Source organism: Mandrillus leucophaeus, unplaced genomic scaffold, assembly GCF_000951045.1.
Source record: "Mandrillus leucophaeus isolate KB7577 unplaced genomic scaffold, Mleu.le_1.0 Scaffold288, whole genome shotgun sequence".
Taxonomy (NCBI): Eukaryota; Metazoa; Chordata; class Mammalia; order Primates; family Cercopithecidae; genus Mandrillus; species Mandrillus leucophaeus.
The window spans coordinates 814,648-836,222 of record NW_012103009.1 but is presented as its reverse complement, the minus strand read 5'-3'; the positions used below and the strand labels follow the sequence as shown (position 1 = coordinate 836,222).

At 53.5% G+C, this 21,575-nt stretch overlaps 1 protein-coding gene across 6 annotated transcripts in view; it reads right to left on the bottom strand.

The window, feature by feature from the left end:
* Positions 1 to 18,696, bottom strand: part of MLC1 (megalencephalic leukoencephalopathy with subcortical cysts 1) — a 25,319-nt gene extending 6,623 nt beyond the window's left edge. The window contains exons 1-10 of one of the 6 annotated variants that reach the window (XM_011985589.1): positions 18,115 to 18,175; positions 17,489 to 17,724; positions 15,901 to 15,990; positions 13,250 to 13,303; positions 12,840 to 12,941; positions 10,360 to 10,461; positions 9,758 to 9,829; positions 6,348 to 6,464; positions 2,697 to 2,753; positions 612 to 734 (exon numbers count right to left, since the gene is read on the bottom strand). In XM_011985589.1, coding sequence (XP_011840979.1) covers positions 612 to 734; positions 2,697 to 2,753; positions 6,348 to 6,464; positions 9,758 to 9,829; positions 10,360 to 10,461; positions 12,840 to 12,941; positions 13,250 to 13,303; positions 15,901 to 15,990; positions 17,489 to 17,665 — 894 coding nt within the window. In that variant the 5' untranslated portion in view covers positions 17,666 to 17,724; positions 18,115 to 18,175. Of the gene's footprint in view, positions 1 to 611; positions 735 to 2,696; positions 2,754 to 6,347; positions 6,465 to 9,757; positions 9,830 to 10,359; positions 10,462 to 12,839; positions 12,942 to 13,249; positions 13,304 to 15,900; positions 15,991 to 17,488 lie in introns of all 6 variants that reach the window. The other 5 variants (XM_011985584.1, XM_011985587.1, XM_011985586.1 and 2 more) reach the window with 5 other exon arrangements.
* Between the last annotated feature and the right edge of the window lie 2,879 nt (positions 18,697 to 21,575).

The window sequence follows — 21,575 nt, the reverse complement described above, 5'->3', positions numbered from 1 at the left end:
CCATCAGAAAGTGACTCCATCCCCCATCAGATAGTGACTCCATCCCCCATCGGCACAATCATGTTGACCTGGAGCAAACAGCTTGAATACAGGTCTTCTAATGATTTGGGTGGCAAAACCACTTATATTGGAAACAAGAACAAACAAACAAAAAAACACACCAGGTATCCAAGAAATATATGTAGCTACACGTGCCTAAGCCTTGAAAGTCGTGTTAGAGATAAGCTCCTACTGGGCCAGCTCAAAGTCACAGGACTTTGAATTCTCCTTAAATTCACCCATTAAACTCAATGCAGTTCTGGTGCAAATCCAAAAAGCGTGTCCAACAAACTCAGGACAGATTCTAAAACGGGCTCAGGGACAGAGGGGTCCCAGGTCCCTGTGAAGCAGGTGGTGGCCCCAGATCCAGGGCGGAATTGAGGCCCCGAGGCCCTGGGGCCAGGCTGGCGGTGGGCAGCGCAGTCACCGCTGCCCAGGAACAGTGGAGGAGGCCCCGCCTGGAGCTGCCCCTGAAGCCGGGGCCCACAGAGTCCTAGGCAAAGCCAGCAAGGGCCAGGCCAACACGCAGAGCACTGCATGTCTGGAGGGCCCCGAAATAAAACACAACTCACTTTTATGGCTGGCGGGTAGTCTTTAAACATCTCCACGATTCTCATGACGCTGAATGACAGATATCCAGAGGCTGTGAACAGCAGCGGAGACGTGAGGCTGCTTATGGCTATCAGCACCTCCACCTGGAAAAAAGCGCGGGTTGCAGGGCCAGGGCCGGAGCCAGGGAGCCCAGGACAGGGGGCGTGGCCAGGGCTCAGGGGGACGTGGCCGGGTGCTCAGGGGCCTAGTCCCAAGCTGGTTCCCAGCATGGCTCCTGCTGAAACCTCTGCCTTTTCTTTTTTCTTTTTCTTTTTCTTTTCTTTCCTTTTTTTTTTTTTTTTTTTTGAGACGGAGTCTCGCTCTGTCACCCAGGCTGGAGTGCAGTGGCGTGATCTCGGCTCACTGCAACCTCCGCCTCCCAGGTTCAAGCAATTCTCCTGCCTCAGCCTCCCAAGTAGCTGGGACTACAGGCGCCCGCCACCACGCCCAGCTAATTTTTGTATTTTTAGTAGACATGGGGTTTTGCCATGTTGGTCAGGCTGGTTTTGAACTGCTGAGCTCAGGTGATCCACCCACCTCGGCCTCCCAAAGTGCTGTGATCACAGGCGTGAGTCACCGTGCTCGGCCTGCCTTTCTTTCTTTTCTGAGATGCAGTCTCGCTCTGTAGCCCAGGCAGGAGTACAGTGGCACAATCTCTGCTCACTGCAACCTCTGCCTCCTGGGTTCAAACAATTCTCCTGCCTCAGCCTCCCGAGTAGCTGGGATTACAGGCATGCGTCACCACACCCGGCTAATTGTTTTGTATTTTTAGTAGAGACAGGGTTTCACCATATTATCAGGCTGGTCTCGAACTCCTGACCTTGTGATCCACCCACCTTGGCCTCCCAAAGTTCTGGGATTACAGGCATGACCAGCCTGCCTTTTCACTCAAAGCGCAGTGCCACGAGTTTTTAAATATTTACTATCTAGGCATGGTGGCTCACGTCTGTAATCCCAGCACTTTGGGAGGCCAAGGAGGGCAGATCACCTGAGGTCATTAGTTCGAGACCAGCCTGGCCAACATGGCAAAAGCCCCATCTCTACCAAAAATACAAAAACTAACCGGGCGTGGTGGCACATGCCTGTAGTCCCAGCTACTTGGGAGGCTGAGGCAGGAGAAAACTTGAACCCAGGAGACAGAGGTTACAATGAGCTGAGATCACACCACTGCACTCCAGCCTAGGTGACAGAGCAAGACTGTCTCAAACAAACCAAACCAAGAAACAAAAAACATTTACCTGCAATTCTCCACTCTTGAAAAAATAACCCTTCGGCATGGGTCATCTCTTTCACTGTTCTGAAGTCTATCCTTTTAACCCAGCCCAAATTCCCGTTTGACCCGTCAAGTCTCAGAGACAGCCTTCACTCATGCCAAGCACGGGCAGTCACCTTGCAAAGCACTCAGGGTCCACGTTTTGGCAGCAGTCATTAATAATCGGCCAGTCCGTATCCCACCACTGCCAGTTTGTGGCAGTTTTGGCCGGGCACGGTGGCTCACGCCTGTAATCCCAGCACTTTGGGAGGTCGAGGCAGGTGGATCACCTGAAGTCAGGAGTTCGAGACCAGCCTGGCCAACATGGTGAAAACCCGTCCCTACTAAAAATACAAAAATTAGCCGGGTGAGGTGGCAGGCACCTATAATCCCAGCTACTCGAGAGGCTGAGGCAAGAGAATCGCTTGAACCCAGGAGGCGGAGGTTGCAGTGAGCCAAGATTGTGCCATTGCACTCTAGCCTAGGGACAAGAGCAAGACTGTGTCTCAAAAAAAAAAAAAATAATAATGAAATCGACCAGCCTTAGGAGGTGCAGATGATGCTCAGGCACTGGTCTCCTTCTGTGGTTAAGCATGGAGAGCGCTTCCAGAGTCTACACCGCCTTGCTCAGGTCTGCCTGTCCCTGGGAACAGTCCCTGCTGGGCGGGCCAGCCTCCGCCTCCCACAACCTCCACCTTCCTCAGCCCACAGGCCCTGCAGCCGGGTCCCTAGAGTCTGGGGCTGGAGCCTGGTCACATGGCACCAAGGGAGGGCGGGGCCGGGCGCTGGCACCTGGGGTGAGGGGTTCACCTACCAGACACTTGCTGGGACACTCTGCTGTCACATGGCTGGCAATGGCACTTGGAAAGCACTAGGAGAAAGGAAAAAGGAAAGATTTTAGGGGAAATAGTCCAAGAAGTCAAATTCCAAACATGTGCTCTCCCACCAGTGACCCCTCTATCCAGGCTGCCTGGCTGGTGCAGGGCTCGCGTTGGGCGAGGGGGGCGGTGCCCAAGGGCGCAGCTGGGGCAGGGACGGGTCTGCAGGGAAGCAGGGGTAGCCTCTCAGAGGTTTTGTGTGCTCTCTGTTCCTTGACCATTGGTTTAAAATTGTAAGCCTGTAGAAGAGCTGCCAAAGCAGTGCAGTGGTCATCTGAGGCATCTGAGGCCCCAAAATCACCAGTCCTTGACAGTCACATCTGTGCTCTCTCCAGCTGTCCCAGACAGCCTGACGCCTGAACGCCCGAGTGTGCTGGCTGAGCCCAGGGCACTCGTGCACATACCCAAAGCAGCACCACGCCCGAGAGACTGCACGTGGGGCCGATGTGGTCCATGCCCAGATTCTTCCACTTGTCCTCATCATGTTCTTTTTTAAAATTTTTAAATTTTTCTTTCTTCTTTTTCTTTCTTTCTTTCTTTTTTTTTTTTTTTAAAGACAGAGTCTTGCTCTGTCACCCAGGCTGGAGTGTAGTGGCGCGATCTCAATTCCCTTCAACCTCCGCCTCCCAGGTTCAAGCCTCCCAAGTAGCTGGGATATAGGCGCCCGCCACCACGCCCGGCTAATTTTTGTATTTTTAGTAGAGACAGGGTTTCGCCTTGTTGGCCAGGCTGGTCTCGAACTCCCGACCTTGTGATCCACCCGCCTTGGCCTCCCAAAGTGCTGGGATTACAGGTGTGAGCCACCGCACCCGGCCCTGATCATGTTCTTTCTAGAACTGTTTGTTTGTTTCTTCCTGATCCAGATTCAGTCGCCATTGTGCTCATGGTCTCCTTGTGGGTCTCTGTTAATCGGGGAGTCCCTCAGCCTCCGTCACCTCCGTTACCCAGATGCTTCTGGGGACCGCAGCCCGTCAGCTGCGGTCGGGCCTCCGTGTGGGACAGGATTTCTTCACGATGAGCCTTGGGGAGCCTCAGAGGAGACTCTGCAGTGCCCCAGGGTGTGGACTGCCCCTTCCTGATGATGCTGACTTGACTCACTGGGTTAGGGGGATCTGCAGGTTCCTCTGTTGGATGGACGCCTCTTCCTTTTTATAACCAAGAAATGCCCTTTTCCCACTTACTGTGAGGAGCCTGCCTTAGTTCCACATAATGTGGGCAGAGGGAGGACGCATGATCTTCGTCCTCTTCATCCCCCTGAAGGCGTCCAGGTGCCAGCACACGCCAGCACCCCAGCCAGGCCTGCTGGGGAGAGGGCTGCCTCAGCCAGGTGAGAGGGTGGGCAGGACAGAGACAGGCTCCGAGCAGGGGAGCCTGGGCAGCGAGGGGAAGACTGGGGAGCTGAGGGGCTGCCGGTGCAAAGGCCTCAAGTCGTCTGCAGAGGGGGGTGTGGCCCTGGCCAGGGAGGCTGAGGTGTCAGTACAGGGGTGTCTCCTGGGCTTGGTGCTTCTGAAAGGGCCTTCCACCTGTAAGCAGCAGTGAGGGCACAGGAAGGGATGGTGGCTTCAGGGCGGCCTATTCAAGGCCCCAGTGAGCCACAGGAGGGCGGGAGTTTCCCTGTTTACCCAGCACAGTCACTCCGACCCCTGCCCTAGAGGGCCAGGAAGCTCAGCCATAAGGGCTGGGGCAGCTCAGTCAAGGGCCCTGCCCTGGAAGGGTCTGGACCTGCAGCCCAGCCCCCAACTCCAGCCCCGGGCACCTGGTGCAGGCCCTGGGCCCCTCTGCCACACCCAGGCCAGACTCAGGCAGGCGGAGCTGGTTCCCCCATCACGTGCACCTCAGTGGCCTCCCCTCCTCCTGGGGTCTCCTGGGCTGCTCCTGCCCTGAAAAGAGGATTGGGAGTGTGGGTGGATTTAGGGACACCCATGAGGCAGCACCTGATGGGCATGGGGTGCTCTGGGGAGAGCAGGGCAGCCCCCGGGGCAGGAGGGGTCTGCGGGGCGGGAGGGGCCGTGTGATGAGGGCTGACTGCAGGGGCAGGGAAGGGGGTGAGGCGAGTGCCTTTCATTCTCTACTTTTTGCAGGTATGTGGTCTTCATCCTCCCTTAGCTTCGGGATGTAATCCCTGCATGTCAGACCCCAGGGTCAGATGTGCACACCTGCAGGCGTCATTCTGTCTGTACAGATCCGCTTGGGTGGGCACCCACGTGAGTTCTGTGTCTCGGCAGCCGGCCCTGGTCCTGCCCCTTCCGGGGGTGTGGCTCCATCCCAGCTCGGCCCTGCCTGGGTCTCTTTCTGGCTCTGAGCGCCTCAGCAGCCCACTAGGTCGGGCACTGGTGCCCTGGGGGCATTGCTCTGAGCCTACTCACCCCCATAGGGAGCTGAGCCACAGCTGCCACCAATGGGATGTGTACACCCGGCAGGTATGGGCCTTCTCGGCAGTCTACCCGGCCATACCATACCTAGGCAGGCATGGGCCCCTTCTCAGCAGTCCACCCGGCCGTACCACTCCCGGGCAGGCGTGGGCCCCTTCTCGGCAGCTTCAGGAAGAGCCCCCCTGCTGCCCAGGAGGAGCCCGTAGCCGATGCTGGGTGCTCACCATTCCTGCTCATGTACATAAGAGAACCGGGGCAAAATCTAGAAATCCACACAGCATGAGACAAACCAGGGGCTGGCCGTCAACACCCGTGTGCAGGCCACTACATGGCAAGGTGCCAAGGACCGCACGGGGTTTCGCCCGGAGGCAGGTGGGCGGTGGCTCTGGGTGGGCCACAGGCCGTGAAGGGATCTGGCGTGTGGAGGGGTTGCTCTAGACTCAGTGTTCTGAGGGAACACACCTGTGATCCCAGCACTTTGGGAGGTCGAGGCAGGCAGATCACTTGAGGTCAGGAGTTCAAGACCAGCCTGGCCAACATGGCAAAACCCCGTCTCTACTAAAAATACAAAAAAATTAGCTGGGCGTGGTAGTCCACACCTGTAATCCCAGCTATTCAGGAGGCTGAGGTGGTCAAACTGCTTGAACCTGGGGAGGGGCAGAGGTTGTAGTGAGGTGAGATCGCGCCACTGCACTCCAGCCTGGGCGGCAGAGTGAGACTCCATCTCAAAAAAAAAAACAAAAAAACAAAATAAAATAAAATAAATAAAACAGCGCCCATGGATTGAGCATGTGGCATGTGCTAGGTGCTGTGTGACACATCTACTACGGTAACATTTAATATAAAGTATAACAGAAATACGCTGCGTTGTATAAAAGACATGTTGTAATATAAATGCATTATATATTAGAAAATTATATAGAATAATGAACATCTATGGCCTGACATGTGTTTAAAAAATTAGAATAATAAAAATAATTGGTATTTTTTTCAGGAAAAATAATATAAAATAATCATACAAACTAATATAAAAGCAGTTAATTCTTTGACTCATTTAATCCTTAACTCCCCAGTTCTTCTGAATTGGGGGCTGGCAAGGACCTTCTGTGGTGCCTCCCTGTCTGAGTGCACCAAGACTGAGCTCGGGGCCCAGCCACGCAGGATCTGAGCGGCGTGGCCCACAGCGGTGGCGGGCGGGCCAGAGAGGGTACTCACGGCCACTAGGATCCAAAAGAACGTCACTGAGAGGTGTGGGCCTGAGACTGAGTCATCCACGTTCAGGGCAATGATCCCCCCGAGGACGGCAGAGATGCCTGCGATTACCTCGACGACCTGGAGGGGACGGGACAACACCGGCTCATGGGGGCCGCCCTGAGGAAGTGGAGACACCCCCAGATTCCCAGAATGCACTGCACAGACGTGGACCCCCAGGAGCAGGGTGCAGTGGGCTGGCCCCGGCTCTAACCGTGGAGGAGCCCACTTGGACAGACCCCCAGCCTCACCTGGCCCAGCCCCCTCTGCCCTCAGCTGCAGCTTTTCACGTCCCTCCTGGAGGAAAATAGCTGAAGGGATGTTTCCCCCACTGCTGCTTTTGTCTACGGAGACTGAGGATATTGACCTGACAGTGGTGAGGGCAGAAAATCAAGACCCTCAGACCTCCTTCGCTGTCCTCACAGTGTGGCAGGCGGTGGTGCCCAGACCCTGGACCCCATTGAGGGGACTTGGGAAAACAGGCCTGTGGCAGAAGCAGCTTCCCATAGGACACGCCCACCCACCCATGCCATGTGGGTTTGCCATCGCCACGGCAACACTGGACGCCACCACCCCTTTCTGTGCCAACGATCCCACCACCTGGATGTTACCACCCCTTTTCTAGAAATTTCTGCATAATCTGTCCCTTAATTAGCATATACTTACAAGAGGGTATAAATAGGAGGCAGAGCTGTCTCTGAGCTGCTGCTCGAGGCGCCCAGTCGGCTGGGGAGCCCTGCTCAACTGCCACTGCAATCAAAGCTGCTGTCTGCCACCAGCAGCTCGCCCTTGAATTCTTTCCTGGACAAAGCCAAGAACCCTCCTGGCCTAAGCCCTGGCCGTGGGCTCATCTGCCCTGCACCATCAGGGCTGCAAACAGCACCGACAGACCCAGGGAGGGCTGGGGAAGAAACCAACGCCCGAACGCCTGCTCGCACGAAGGATCTCTGTGAGGCGCACATGCAGAGCTGTGGCCAGCAGGAAAGCCAGGCGTGAGGAGCCGGCCAGCAGGGGCCTGGGGGCCAGACAGGACCTGGGCAGCCAGGCCTCGCATCCAGAAGGCACAAAACTCCAGATGCACAAAGAAAGCTGAATTCCCAGCCAGGCACGGCGGCTCACGCTTATAATCCCAGCACTCTGGGAGGCCGAGGCAGACAGATCACGAGGTCAGGAGTTTGAGGCCAGCCTGGCCAACATGGTAAACCTTGTCTCTACTAAAAACACAACACTTAGCCCAGCGTGTTGGCGCATGCCTGTAATCCCAGCTACTCGGGAGGCTGAGGTAGGACAATCGCTTAAACCCAGGAGGCAGAGGTTGCACTGAGCCCAGATCATGCCACTGCACTCCAGCCTAGGCGACAGAGTGAGACTCCACCTTAAAAAAAAAATAAAAAATAAAAAACGAAGCTGAATTCCCACCTGACAGAGACCATGACCACCACGCAGAAAACTCCGGAAACAGAGAGACCGCCCACAAAGGACAGCACCTGGGCCTCCGCGGACGCAGACGGTGGAATAAACACGTCCTCGGGGAAACTGTCAACCTGGACCTCTCTCCAGGCGAATTGTCACTTAGGAATGTGGAGAACCAGCCCAAACTAGAGAAGCCTCTCGAAAACCGACTTCTAAAGAATGAAGCAGAACGGGGCCAGGCACAATGGCTCACGCCTGTAATTCCAGCATTGTGGGAGGCTGAGGCGGGCAGATCACCTGAGGTCAGGAGATGGAGACCAGCCTGGCCAGCATGGTGAAACCCTGTCTCTACTAAAAATACAAAAATTAGCCAGGTGTAGTGGTGGGTGCTTGTAGTCCCAGCTACTCGGGAGGCTGAGGCGGGGGAATCGCTTGAACCCGGGAGGCAGAGGTTGCAGTGAGCTGAGACTGCAGCACTGCACTCCAGCCTGGGCAACAGAGCAGGACTCCGTCTCAAAATAAAAGAAAAAAAAAAGAAGCAGAACAGAAATGGAACCTAAAAGAGAACTGAAATGCTAAATAAAGGGAAGCAAAGGCCCTGGGAAATGCACAGGGACCAAGTCAAGCACACAGGAGGCTGTCCCATTGTTGGAGTCAAAAGGCAAAATGTCGGCCAGGCGCGGTGGCTCAAGCCTGTAATCCCAGCACTTTGGGAGGCCGAGACGGGCGGATCACAAGGTCAGGAGATCGAGACCATCCTGGCTAACACGGTGAAACCCCGTCTCTACTAAAAAATACAAAAAACTAGTCGGGCGTGGTGGTGGGCGCCTGTAATCCCAGCTACTCGGGAGGCTGAGGCAGGAGAATGGCGTGAACCCGGGAGGCGGAGCTTGCAGTGAGCTGAGATCCGGCCACTGCACTCCCGCCTGGGCGGCAGAGCGAGACTCCGTCTCAAAAAAAAAAAAAAAAAAAGGCAAAATGTCACTAAACATCACATGCTAGACAACAAGGCCAAGGCAGAGGCAAGCGGGACAGACGTCGCATGATCCGTTTATCAAGGAGTGCGTTCGAATATGAAGGGCAACTGCCAAAAGGATACTGAAAGCTCTCCCATCCAAAATTAGAGGGAAAAGGAAGGATGGAGCCTCTGCCAATTCAAAAGAAGGCAGGGAAGGAGGGAAAAAGGCAAAATCGGGGAAAATGGAAAACTCAAAAGATGGTGAAAATAAGTAGAAATTTATCAGTAATAACTCTCAAAGGAAATGGGCTACATTCAAAAGGTTAGGGAGAGAGAATGACATAAGATAAAGAACAAAATGCAGTTACGTGCTGCTTGTAACAACTATACCAAAGTATAAGGCAAGAAAACTTGAAAGTAAAAAGAAGAGAGGCCAGGTGCGGTGGCTCACGCCTGTAATCCCGCACTTTGGAAGGCCTAGGTCAGGGGATCACTTGAGGTCAGGAGTTCAAGACCAGCCTGGCCAAAACGTCGAAACCCCACCTCTACTAAAATTAGAATAATTAACTGGGTGTGGTGGCGGGCGCCTGTAGTCCCAGCTCCTCAGGAGGCTGAGGCAGGAGAATCGCTTGAACCCAGGAGGCAGAGGCGGCAGTGAGCTGAGATCGTGCCACTGCACCCCAGCCTGGCTGATGGAGTGAGACTCCGTCTCAAAAAATAAGAATAATGATTCCTCAGGGACAGCAGTGTCGACACACCTACAGCGATAACCAACTCCCCCCTAAAACTTAGGGAACACCAGCAGCACCTTTCACGATAAGGTACATTGTTACCAACGACACTAGTAACAGACTAGAGTCTCCACAGATGAGGCGCACGCTGCCCTGCAGTCTAGACAGCCAACTCTTAGCCAACTCGGAATAGAAACCTGACGTTGAATCCAGCCTCAGTCACCCCCGACAGAGTATGAGAGAAAAGAGAAAGAAAAGGGAAGTTTTCTTACTGAATAAGATTTCAGGACCCGAGCAGGAAATGGTACTTCGCCCAGAATGTTGGTGCTGTCAGACATGGAGCCCTACAAAGAAACAGAGCTGTCACCCCGGGTGCACGGGCACAGGGACCTGGCACTGCTGCTGGATCCGGCCGCCGTGAGCAGTGGGCCAGGTCGGCCTGTGGTGTAGACGCGAGACGACGTTGGAGTCGCCCATGGATCTCTGGGCTTGAGGAAACATTCGCACACACGGTCCTTGCACACGAAAACACGTTTACAGGTATTTTAGCAGATGTGGTGTCTCCTGGTCATCCCCTTGGGACGAGCACCGAGCGCCGGACTGAGTCAGGCTTAGTGGGAGGGGAAGGGTACAGCATCTGTCCTCACCTCCCTGTAGCCAGTGGCCACCAACCCCTCACCCAGCTCCCGACCTGCTTCTGGCCGGGGTTTCTAAGACCCAGGAGAGTGGGGTCTCGTGGGAACGCCCTGGAGCAGCCCAGATCGGCCCTCCAAAGGTGACGCTGAGACCCACTCTGCAGATGGGGGTGCGACTCGCTCACCCTGGGGCAACGCCTCTGCACCCCGTGCCCTGTGGGGCCAGAAGCTGCACCCACCTTCTTTTTCTTGCAGTACTCCTCGCTGGACCGTGCAGACATGATCACCGTGGCCGCCATGAGCAGCTCCAGCAGGAGCAGCAGGATAAGGTTGAAGTTGATCTGCCAAAGGGCACACACGCTTCAGCACTGGGCCCGCCTTTCTCACGCCACTGTGCTTCAGCGTCCACGGGGCCACCTCCCGGGCAGGCTGCGCAGGACTCTGGGACACAGTCCCCACTTTTCCCATCCAGGGCCGGCTGTGAGGCACTGTGGGCCGCACAGTCTCTCTGTCTCACATGGGTCTTTGGGGTCTTTCGGTTTTTAAAACCATGCTTAGTTCAAAGGCTGTACAAACGCAGGCCAGGGCTGGATTTGGCCTTGGGCTCTGGTCTACCGACCCCAATCTGAACATTCCTTGTTCTCACGAAAGCCTGCACTGGAATGTTTAGAGCAGCTTCATGTATGATTGTTAAACTCTGAGAACATAAGGTTTTTTGGAGGGTAATGAAACTGTGGGCCCTGACCATATTGGCAGTCACATGAATTTATACGTGTGTTAATATTCATAGACGCATACATTTTAAAAAGTCAGTGTAGCTGTCTGACAATCTGACAATTTTTTATTTTTATTTTTATTTTTATTTTTTTTGAGACGGAGTTTTGCTTTTGTTGCCCAGGCTGGAGTGCAAATGGCGCGATCTTGGCTCACCGCAACCTCTGCCTCCCAGGTTCAAATGATTCTCCTGCCTCAGCCTCCCGAGTAGCTGGGATTACAGGTGCCCGCCAGCACACCCGGCTAATGTTGTATTTTTAGTAGAGACGGGGTTTCTCCATGTTGGTCAGGCTGGTCTCGAACTCCTGACCTCAGGTAATCCACCCACCTCAGCCTCCCAAAGTGCTGGGATTACAGGTGTGAGCCACCACACCCGGCCTGATAATTTTTGAAATACATTTTAAAAAGAAAGAATGCAGAACCATATTTAACTAAAAACAGAGCCTCGAAATATATGAAATATATGAAGTCATAACTAACAGAGCCACAGGAAGATGGAAATGCACCAGCAGTGGTGGGGAAGGACTTGAAACACTTTTCGTAGAAACTGACACATCAGGCGGTGGCTTCTCTTAGTAAAAATACAAAAATTAGCCAGGCGCGGAGGCTCATGCTTATGATCCCAGCACTTTGGGAGACCAAGGCGGGTGGATCGCCTGAGGTCAGGAGTTCTAAACCAGCCTGATCAACATGGTGAAACCCCTCCTCTACTAAAAATACAAAAATTAGCTAGGCACGGTGGCGCACGCCTGTGATCCCAGCACTTTGGGAGGCCGAGGTGGGCGAATCACCTGAGGTCGGGAATTCGAGACCAGCCTGACCAACATGGAGAAACCCTGTCTCTACTAAAAATACAAAAATTAGCCGGGCACGGTGGCGCATGTAATCCCAGCTACTCGGGAGGCTGAGACAGGAGAACTGCTTGACCCCGAGAGGCGGAGGTCACAGTGAGCCGAGATGGCACCACTGCACTCCAGCCTGGGCAAGAGAGTGAGATTCTTTCTCAAAAAGAGACAAAAACAAAAAGGCGGTGTAGGTGTTCCCACTGGGTTCTCCTGTGTCTGCTCTTTTTTCCTGCCCAATGAGTGTGTCCAGGACATACTCAAGGCTCCTCCAGCTTTCCCCAATCATAAAGTGCATTCCACATGTCACACAAAGCAGGAGGCCCTCCTTGCAGTATCTCAGATGAGGTCCTGGTTTCCTTTGAGATTTTTATCTTTTTTTTTGTTTGTTTTTTGAGACAGTGTCTCGCTCTGTCTGCCAGGCTGGACTGCAGTGGCACCATTTCGGCTCCCACAACCTCTGCCACCCACAATTTCCCATTTTTGTTTAGAGGTGCATAGAACAATTGTCTTACACAGATTGGATGAAACATGGTATTATGTTACTGTTAATTTTTTTTTTTTTTTTGAGATGGGGTCTCGCTCTATTGCCCAGGCTGGAGTTCAGTGGCCGGATCTCAGCTCACTGCAAGCTCCGCCTCCCACGTTTACGCCATTCTCCTGCCTCAGCCTCCCGAGTAGGTGGGACTACAGGTGCCCGCCAACATGCCCGGCTAGTTTTTTTGTATTTTTTAGTAGAGACGGGGTTTCACCGTGTTAGCCAGGATGGTCTCGATCTTCTGACCTCGTGATCCGCCCATCTCGGCCTCCCAAAGTGCTGGGATTACAGGCTTGAGCCACCGCGCCTGGCCGTTACTGTTAATTTTTAAGGATCGTTGCAAAAGATATTGTTTACCAATAAATCTGTCCAGCAGAATCACAAGACTTCAATAAAGACAATTATTTTCTTTAGACGCGTAAATAAAACTCTCAACGTTTGTCAAATTCAAGAGCTATGAATAACATTTACCACCTATTTCCAGCTCGACAAACATCTGCTGACACCATTCGTGGGGGTGGGGCTGTGGGTGTCAGGCCTCTGTGCGAAGCTCGCGTGAACTTACATTTATTGCTGATGGGTTCAGGATTAGTTTGCATCCAAACCAAATTAAACACGTAGTGGTCACAGCAAATGTGGAAACGAACAATATCTGAAAGTTGGGAATCTGAAAAACAAGGCAGGAGGGGTTTTCCTTCTCTGAATAACAAAAGAAAAAAGGTAACAGATAAACCACACTTGAGGCCATTAACTAAAAATTATCCTGATTAGGACACAATGGTGGGGAGTCCTGCGTGCTCAGCCTGCTCTCCCCTCCGTGCAGCAAAGGCTGGGCTGGGCAGGAGCTTCACTGTCTGGGGGGCAACCTCAGGGGCCCCTCTCGGTGCCACAACGTCCGTGTGTGGGCACACACGGGCACACTGTCGGCCCCTCTGGCTTTCTCCCTGGCAGAGGCTGGGTGCAAGCTGGACTCACCACATTGGCATTCCTCCTGGAGACGGTGAAGCTCACAATTGCCGAGGGGATGCACTGGAATGAAACCAGAATCCCATGAGTCCGCCGCTCACCCAAGCAACTGAGACCCTGAAATACTCTAACATTTGCGCTTCCGGAAGGATCCGAATCATATTCGCAAAACAGTGTTGCCGGCCCACGTGACACAGCGGGTTGGCTTGACTAGAAGGCCCCCAGGTACTTCTCAGTTTTAATTTTTTGTTGAGATGGGGTCTCACTGTTGCCCAAGCTGATCTTAACTTTGGGCTCAAGTGATCTGTTCACTTTGGCTTCCCAAAGCACTGGGGTTACAGGCGTGAGCCACTGCACCCAACCCCCAGGTACTTCAAAATAATTTATTCTGAAAAAAGTTTTTATTTTTCTGATGTGCTAAAAAGATATTTGTGAATGAAGGCTCTTCCAGCTGGATAAGCTTTGAAGTCTAGAATGTAACTCATGCAGGCACAAGACCTGGTCTTTGCTGAAAATCACCCAAAAAGGAAAACGTATCCGCCAGGTGCAGTGGCTCACACCTCTAATCCCAACTACTCGGGAGGCTGAGCTGGGAGGATCTCCTGAGCCCAGGAGGTCGAGGTTGCCGTGAGCTGTGATTACACCCTGCACTCCAGCCTCGGTGACAGAGCGAGACCTTGTCTCGAAAAAAAAAAAAGAAAAGAAAAGAAAAAGAAAGAGGAGGCCGGGCGTGGTGGCTCACACCTGCAATCCCAGCACTTTGGGAAGCGGAGGCAGGTGGATCATGAGGTCAGGAGTTTGAGACCAGCCTGGCCAACATAGTGAAACCCCTTCTCTACTAAAAATACAAAAAAATTAGCCTGGCTTGGTGGCGGCCGCCTGTAGTCCCAGCTACTCAGGAGGCCGAGGCAGGAGAATTGCTTGAACCCAGGAGGCAGAGGTCGCAGGAAGCTGAGATCGCCCCACTGCACTCCAACCTGGGCGACAGAGCGAGACTCCATCCAAAAAAACAAAAAAAAAGGAATCAAGGAAGGAAGGAAGGAAGGAAGAAAAAGAGGAAGGAAGGAGTGAAGGAAGGAGCAAGACTCTGCATGTGAGGGAGGCCGAAAGGAGTCCCAGAGTCCCTCGGCCTTCTTGTCTCCAAAGGGCCACACCAAGGCTAGGAGTACAGGGCCAGGGATGGAGGTTGGGACGTCAGGGGCAGGGAGGTGAGCGGAGTCGGGCCAGCCCAGGCCTGTGGCCCTTGCTTCTGCAGCCATGAGACCCCGGGCTCTGAGGCAGGGGTGCGGGCAGGGGCATCTGAGGGGCTGAGCACAGCAGTGCTGGGTGAGGAGGCGGGAGAAGCCCCGTTGGGGCCTGAGTGAGGGGCAGAGCTGGGGCCAGTACAGTCAGGCTCAGTTCAGCACCCACTCAGGTGCCACGAGGGCCCAGGGTAGAGAAGAAAGGCCAGGGGCAGGGCCAAGTGGGGCCAAGGCTGGGCGCGGGTGGGCACTTGCCCATATCTGGCGGCCGCTGAAGCTGAAGGGGCACAGCCCACAGCTCCACTGGGACAAGGGCGGCTCCCATGGTGAGGACAAAGGCCACGGAGAAGCTTCCAGAGAGGGCAGCAGAGTGGGACGAGTCACCTGCCCCAAAGAGCTTTGTTCTAAGGGAGCAGAGACCCAGGACAGCACAGGACGGGGCGTCCACATTGTTTTTAAGACTTTGGAGGGCGCTGCAGGGGACAGTCACCAACAGTGTCCCTAGAGAAAGGGCAGGGGCCAGGGACCCAGCAGGCGTGGGGAAGCGAGAGGAGGGGAAGCGAGAGGAGGGGAGTGCTCGGAACTGGCTGAAGCAGGAGGGGCATGGGGTCAGCGGGTTGTGGGCCAGAGCCCAGGGCTCGGCCAGCACTGTGCTTTAGCTGCAGGGACGCTGGAGAGGCAGTGGCCGGGGCTCGCAGAGGACCAGGGGTCAGCGGTCGTCTGTCCTCCTTTGCTCTGAGGATCAGTGGGTGCCCCCACCAGCCTCGGCACTGTGTAAGATTCTAGAAAAACAGCATGAAGCTTTGGGAGCGTGTGGGGCGCAGGTCTCAGTCCCAGTCCCCTTGAGGGCAGATGCTGCCAGCTTTGGCAAGTTGCAGCCGCAGGATCAGAATCAACATGCAATTCCCTGCACAGGCATCTGCAGAGCAAGGTTCAGACCTGCTTCGTCGGTAATTCTCAAAGGTGATGAATCCTATGTGAAACTAAAGTCATATGAAGAGATTTTTTTTTTTTTTTTTGAGTTGAAGTTTCACTCTTGTCGCCAGGCTGGAGTTCAGTGGCCCGATCTCGGCTCACCGCAACCTCTGCCTCCTGGGTTCAAGTGATTCTCCTGCCTCAGCCTCCCGAGTAGCTGGGACGACAGGCATGCACCACCACGCCCGGCTAATTTTTCTATTTTTATAGAGATGGGGTTTCTCCATGTTTGTCAGGCTGGTCTCAAACTCCTGACCTCAGGTGATCCGCCTGCCTGCGCCCCCCAAGGTGCTGGGATGACAGGCGTGAGCCACCGTGCCCGGCCCATAGGAGGAGATTTGAATGAGGTACAGGTGACAGAAACCTGCACATCTCAGAGCAAAGAAACCGGAGCACGTGCCGGTGAGCTCGGACACCGGAAGAGACCTGGAGGAAGCTGCTTACAGAGCCTGCAGCACAGCGCAAGTAATCCATCTCGGCAGGGAACACGTTCCCCAGGTACAGCGAAAACCCTGAGGTCACCAGGAGGCAGCTCTGCAAGACAGCGACAGAAGCCCAGGTTACAACGCACCCCATCCCCGGCTGGACACCGACCTTTCAGCTTCCACTTCACTGTCACTGGCTCACCCACGGCCCCCAGCATCAGCCGCACCTGCACCCGGGGCCCGCCCAACCTGGACTCCTCCTGTAGGACAGACGCAGCCCCGCTGCAGCCCAGGACATGGACCAGCCTCCCCCAGCCACGTCCGAGCATGGACCCCCATGCTGTTACCTGGAGGAGAGAAGGAAGGGGATCTGCCAATATTTAGAGCAAGGAATGGCACCTCTCCCCACAAAATACCCCTGTCCCAACATGTTGTGTGTACAGAGTCTTCCGGATCCCATACTCAGGTCCAGATGCGAGACTGGAAAGCAACTGCCCATCCCCCTCCAACTGCAGAACCTAATTTCCAGATCTGGAAGAAGATCCCTCCAGGCACCGGCTCCAGGCCTAGGGCCTCCCGAGCAGGGCAGACCCTAGCAGGAGGTGGAGGGGGGGCTCTCTCTCACGCACAGCACCGCAGGGGTGAGACAGAGGGGAGTCAGTGTCAAAGGTCACTGGGACCCAGGGTCCTGGCAGAGGAAGTGAGGTCTGGGACAGAGGGGACCTGGCCTGGGCAGGGGAGGGGCTGCAACCAAGTCCAGGGCACCGGGTGGAGGAGGGCAGAGCCCAGAGATGGCCGCCACCACCCGGGAGCCGCCTGTCCCCAGCTCCGAGGCGGATGCCTGTCTTGGTGAGGCATGCTCAGGCCATGGGAGGTGGACAGGACCACTGTGGGTGCTGCAGGGGCTGCTGGCGGAGGCGAGGGCACAGGGAGGGGAGAGATTGCGGCCTGGATCTCATTCTCAGCCCAAGCTGCACGGAACCTGGAGTGCCTGCAGAGAGGCCTGTCCTGCGGCCTGGCTCTGAGCAGCTGCACACACTCAGGCCCAAGTGGCTCCGCCAATCATCTCTGTGCCCACGATGGTGCTGGGAATGGCCAGGACCCCAGGGAAGTCCCTCGGACATCTGGCGCTGCCCGTCCGCCCTAGGCCAGTTCCTTTACACACCAGCTCCCTCACAGCCGACCCCTGCGGCTCTCCCTAGGAGGAGGAGGTCCCTGAGGTTCTTTCACTGAGGCCTGACCTGAGGGCCTGAGACACCTCCTCCCACCTTTGCAGGTGACCCCTCGGAGGACTCTGGACCCCCAGAGCCGAGGGTCATGGAGGCTCTCGGGGCCCATGGGTAGTCCCGGGACTGTCCCTGCCCTGGTGGGACTCAACCACAGCCTGGAGCAGCTCGAGGCTGGCACAACAGACACCCATAAATTAATAAAAATAACTGTGAAAACACAAGCAAAACAAGCTCGTCAGCACCCAAGAGTTCTGCAGCATCAGGGTTAGTCTGAGAGTTGCTCTTTCTGTCCCACCCGGGGCTCCAGGGCGCCGCCGTCCATCACCAGAGGGACCAGGTGCTCGTGGCCCTCCAAGGTGTTGGTGTAGAGCTACTCACCCCCATTAGCACGGAGAAGACCCACGTCTTGGGGCTGAAGCAGGGGGGCAGTCTCTTCGACAGCTGCAGGTCACTCGGCTTCGTGTCTGGTGCGTAGCTGGCGGGGTCTTGCCGGCCCCGCTCCAGTGTGGGCATCCGGTCATAGGCCAGCTCCTCTCTGAATGGCTCTTGGGTCATGGCACTTGGGGACACCACAGCTGTGCTGAATGTACAGCCACGTGTCACCAGTTCTTTATCTGGAATAAAATTATCATCGGTTTTGACCGCTCTGAAGAAACTTCAATAAGTTGTTTCCAAGAAATATTTTTTAACAGAAGAAATATTGTCCATACTGAAGTGCTCTAAATTTGAAGAAGAAAATGAACACTTGAATCTAAAAGTGAAAAAAATAACTTTCCTGGAAAAACAGACCTGAATAGTCTGGGTTCAGGGTGAGATTCTACGCTTTAAATGCCTCATTGATCCATGTGGGCCCTCCAGGTGCAACAACACCTGACAACTTCCACCGGCAACTTCGTCCATGAACCCATCACGCCGGGGACTCAAGCACATTAAACTGCTCCAATTGGTAGCTAAACAAGAGATTGTAAAATACGCCTCCACTTAACAGCTTAATGTCTGAGCACTTACCTCCCCGCCGCTCGGCAGTTGGGAGCGCTGGTCTCTGGGTGAGGGACTTCCAGCAAGAACTATTCACAAATGAAACAAAAGCTCAGCAAACTTGCGCTAAAGGCAGGGGAAGGAGAGCTGCTTCCTGAATATCAATGAGGGGAGGAATCGGGTGGATCCTAGAAATGTTTCGTGTTGGTTGTATAAACCACTGCCTGGGAGCTGTCAGAACCCAACTAGGAAAGGAAGGGCCATCCTGTGTCACTCGCCAAAGACCTCGGGTATCTCAGAAGAAAGAAGTGTCCCTAAGGTTAGAATCCCACCAAATACACATTCCGAGCAGGCCCTGTTTCTGAAACATAGCTGTTTGCTCAAAGGTCTCATACATCTTTCCAAGCAGACTTTTTCTATCCCCCACAGCCACACGGTGGGAATCGCCTTCACAAGGTCACACAAGCATTCTCGCACTTGGCTTAGCTGTGTGGCCCTTGGGCTGCTCCAGATTCGGCCCTGTGGTTTGCGTGGGCAGCCTGGACGGCTGGTAGGCCCAGTCCCGCTGCCCCCTTTATCTCTGCTCACCAAGCAGAGAGAAACCACAGCAATGTGTGTCGCCCAGAGACACTGGCACCCTGACAGTTACAGGGGCAGATTCTTTGTGCACATTGTAAAAAGGCTGAAACCAAAGTTTCTGAAAAACCAGCTCCTTAAACCATGAACCCACATTAAAACTTGAGTAAAGTCATCAGGTTCCAGACCATGGAATGTTCTGTTGTCTTTGTTTCAATCAAGGAAGATGCTTTTAATAAGCTTTTATTAGCTTTTAGTAATATTATACATGCAAGCATCCCCACCCCAGTGAAAATGCCCACTAAATTACCTCGATCAAAACGAGTAAGTATCAAGTACACATAAATGCAGCTCAAAACACTTTGCTCAACCACATCCCCATGGGAAACAGCAGTGATAAATCGTTAGCAATAAATGAAAGTTTAAGCTATACTGATATTTTAGGGTTGGTTAATTTCGTGCCAGCCACCGCAGCCAATGTTCTGTTGTCTTCGTTTCAATCCAACAAGGATGAGAAATAATTTTCACAAACTATAATCCATGAAGTCAAGAACTATTCTGAATGGATTGAGAAACCTCCCAAACTTCTTTTCTGTCTTTTAAAGCGATAAACGGGATTAGTGGGAATTAGTCCAACTGGATCGAATCCTCCTGTGTTTCTTTTTGTTTGAAAAAAATGTGAATCGGATTTCAACATTTTTTCTTTCAAAAGTTCTCCACTTAAAAATGCAAACAGGCTGCCCTGAACCAGAGGTTGCAGAGCAAACCCCTCAGCTTCCCAGATCATAAGTCGTCACTTGAGAAATGCTCCCATGTTACCGTTGGCAACGCTAGTTTCTAGAACAGGCCCTGTTCTTTCATACGATCTTCCAACAAATTCTTGCTTCTAAAATGCCCTTCCTCCCTCTGCCTGCTGACGTTCCATCATCATTCAACATTCGACAAACATTTACGGGGTGGACAGAGAAGTGACATCCTTCCTACAGGCTGTTTACAATCAATGGGGGCACCGGAGTGCACAGGATAAACAAATAGTGTGTTATTCAGTGATATGGTTTGGCTGTGTCCCCACCCAAATCTCATCTTGAATTGTAATTCCCATAATCCCTATGTGTCATGGGAGGGACCTGGTGGGAGGTAATTGAACCATGGGGGTGGTTACCCCCACGCTGCTGTTCTCCTGACAGTGAGTGAGTTCTCACGAGATCTGATGGTCTTTTATAAGGGGCTTTCCCCGCTTTTGCTTGGGACTTCTCCTTCCTGCTGCCTTGTGAAGACAGACATGTTTGCTTCCCCTTCCACCATGATTGTAAGTTTCCGGAGGCCTCCACAGCCCTGTGGAACTGTGAGTTAATTAAATCTCTTTCCTTTATAAGGATCTGACCCTAAAATTACCCAGTCTTGGGTATGTCCTTATAGCAGCATGAGAACAGACTAGTATGTCCAGCGACACATGTGATTTCCTCTATGAGGGAAAATAAGTCAGGGGAGAGAAATGAGGGGCTGCTGTTTGCAGGGGCCAGGGCAGGCCTCAGTGAGAAGGAGGCAGGGAGGGGAGGCTGGCAAAGCAAAGGACACAGGTTGGGGAGGGCAGGCGAGGACCACGCAAGGGGGGTACAGGTAGGACAGCCGGGTACTAGCACCTGTGGGTGTGGAGACGACTCTGCTTCGACTCTGAGGCAGACCTGCTGGAGGGGTCTGGGCAGAGCAGCATCCGGTCACTCACTGGGTGACGAGCAGGCTGGGGGGTGGGAGGAGCAGGTGCTGCCTGGCATTGAGGTGGCAATGGGCAAGCGGTGAGGAGGGACTGGGCTCTGAATAGGGTTTGAAGAACGGACGCAATCTGCTGTCAGAGCGATGTTGCCGAGTTCTGTCTGAGCAGTGAGGACAGAGATGAGAAGACCAGGGTGGAGAGAGTGTGGAGCAAGGATCTTTTAGTAGAGCCGGGGTTTTGCCATGTTGGCCAGGCTGGTCTCGAACTCCTGACCTCAAGTGATCCACCCACCTTGGTCTCGCCAAGTGTAAAGATATTGTTAAAATAGAGAAAAATCAATGAAATCAAGAGAATTTTTTTAAAAAAGATCAATAAAATTGATAAATATAGACTGATCAAGGAAAATGAGAGGGATGAGATAAATTACCTATGTCAAGAATGAACGATGGTTCATCATTATGAACCACACAGACAATAAAAGGATAATAAGAAAATATGCTGAACAACTTTATGCCAATCATCTGACATCTAATAATTGGATGAAATGGACAAATTCCTTAAAAGAATTACCAAAGTTTACTCGCTATTACCCTGATAACTTTAATAGCCCTCTAGCTGATGCAGAAGTGAACTTCTCATTAAAAACCTTCCCACAAAGAAAACTCGAAGCCCAGATGGGTTCCTTGGTGAACACTACTACAGTTTTTAGGGAATAAGTTACATCATCCTACTCCCTGGTCACTGCAGGTCCAGCTTAAACCGACCCCAAACCAGACAGACACAGAAAATGGGAGGTCGGCCACAGAGCAATCTGCTTCACCAGCACCGTCCCCAGCCCTGGACAAAGCGTTACCAAGCTGAGTCCGGCAATACACGAAAAAGATACGAATTGCGACCAAGTGAGTTTTCCCAGGAGAGCCAAGCAATGAAATTCCCTATACAGGCTGAGATAAAAAGCTACAGGATCATTTGAATACACGTAGAAAAGCGTTGCAGAAAATTTCACACCCACTTGTAAGAACTCCTGGAAAAATAGGACTAGAGGGAACTTCCCCAACTTAATAAAGAACACCAACAAAATACGACTCCTAACATCACTCTGGGCGGTGAAAGATCGCGCACTTTTCCCTAAGGTGTGGGCGGCAAGAAGGCGGCCCCCGCGAAGCTCCGCCCACTCACGCGAGGCCACGCCCGCTC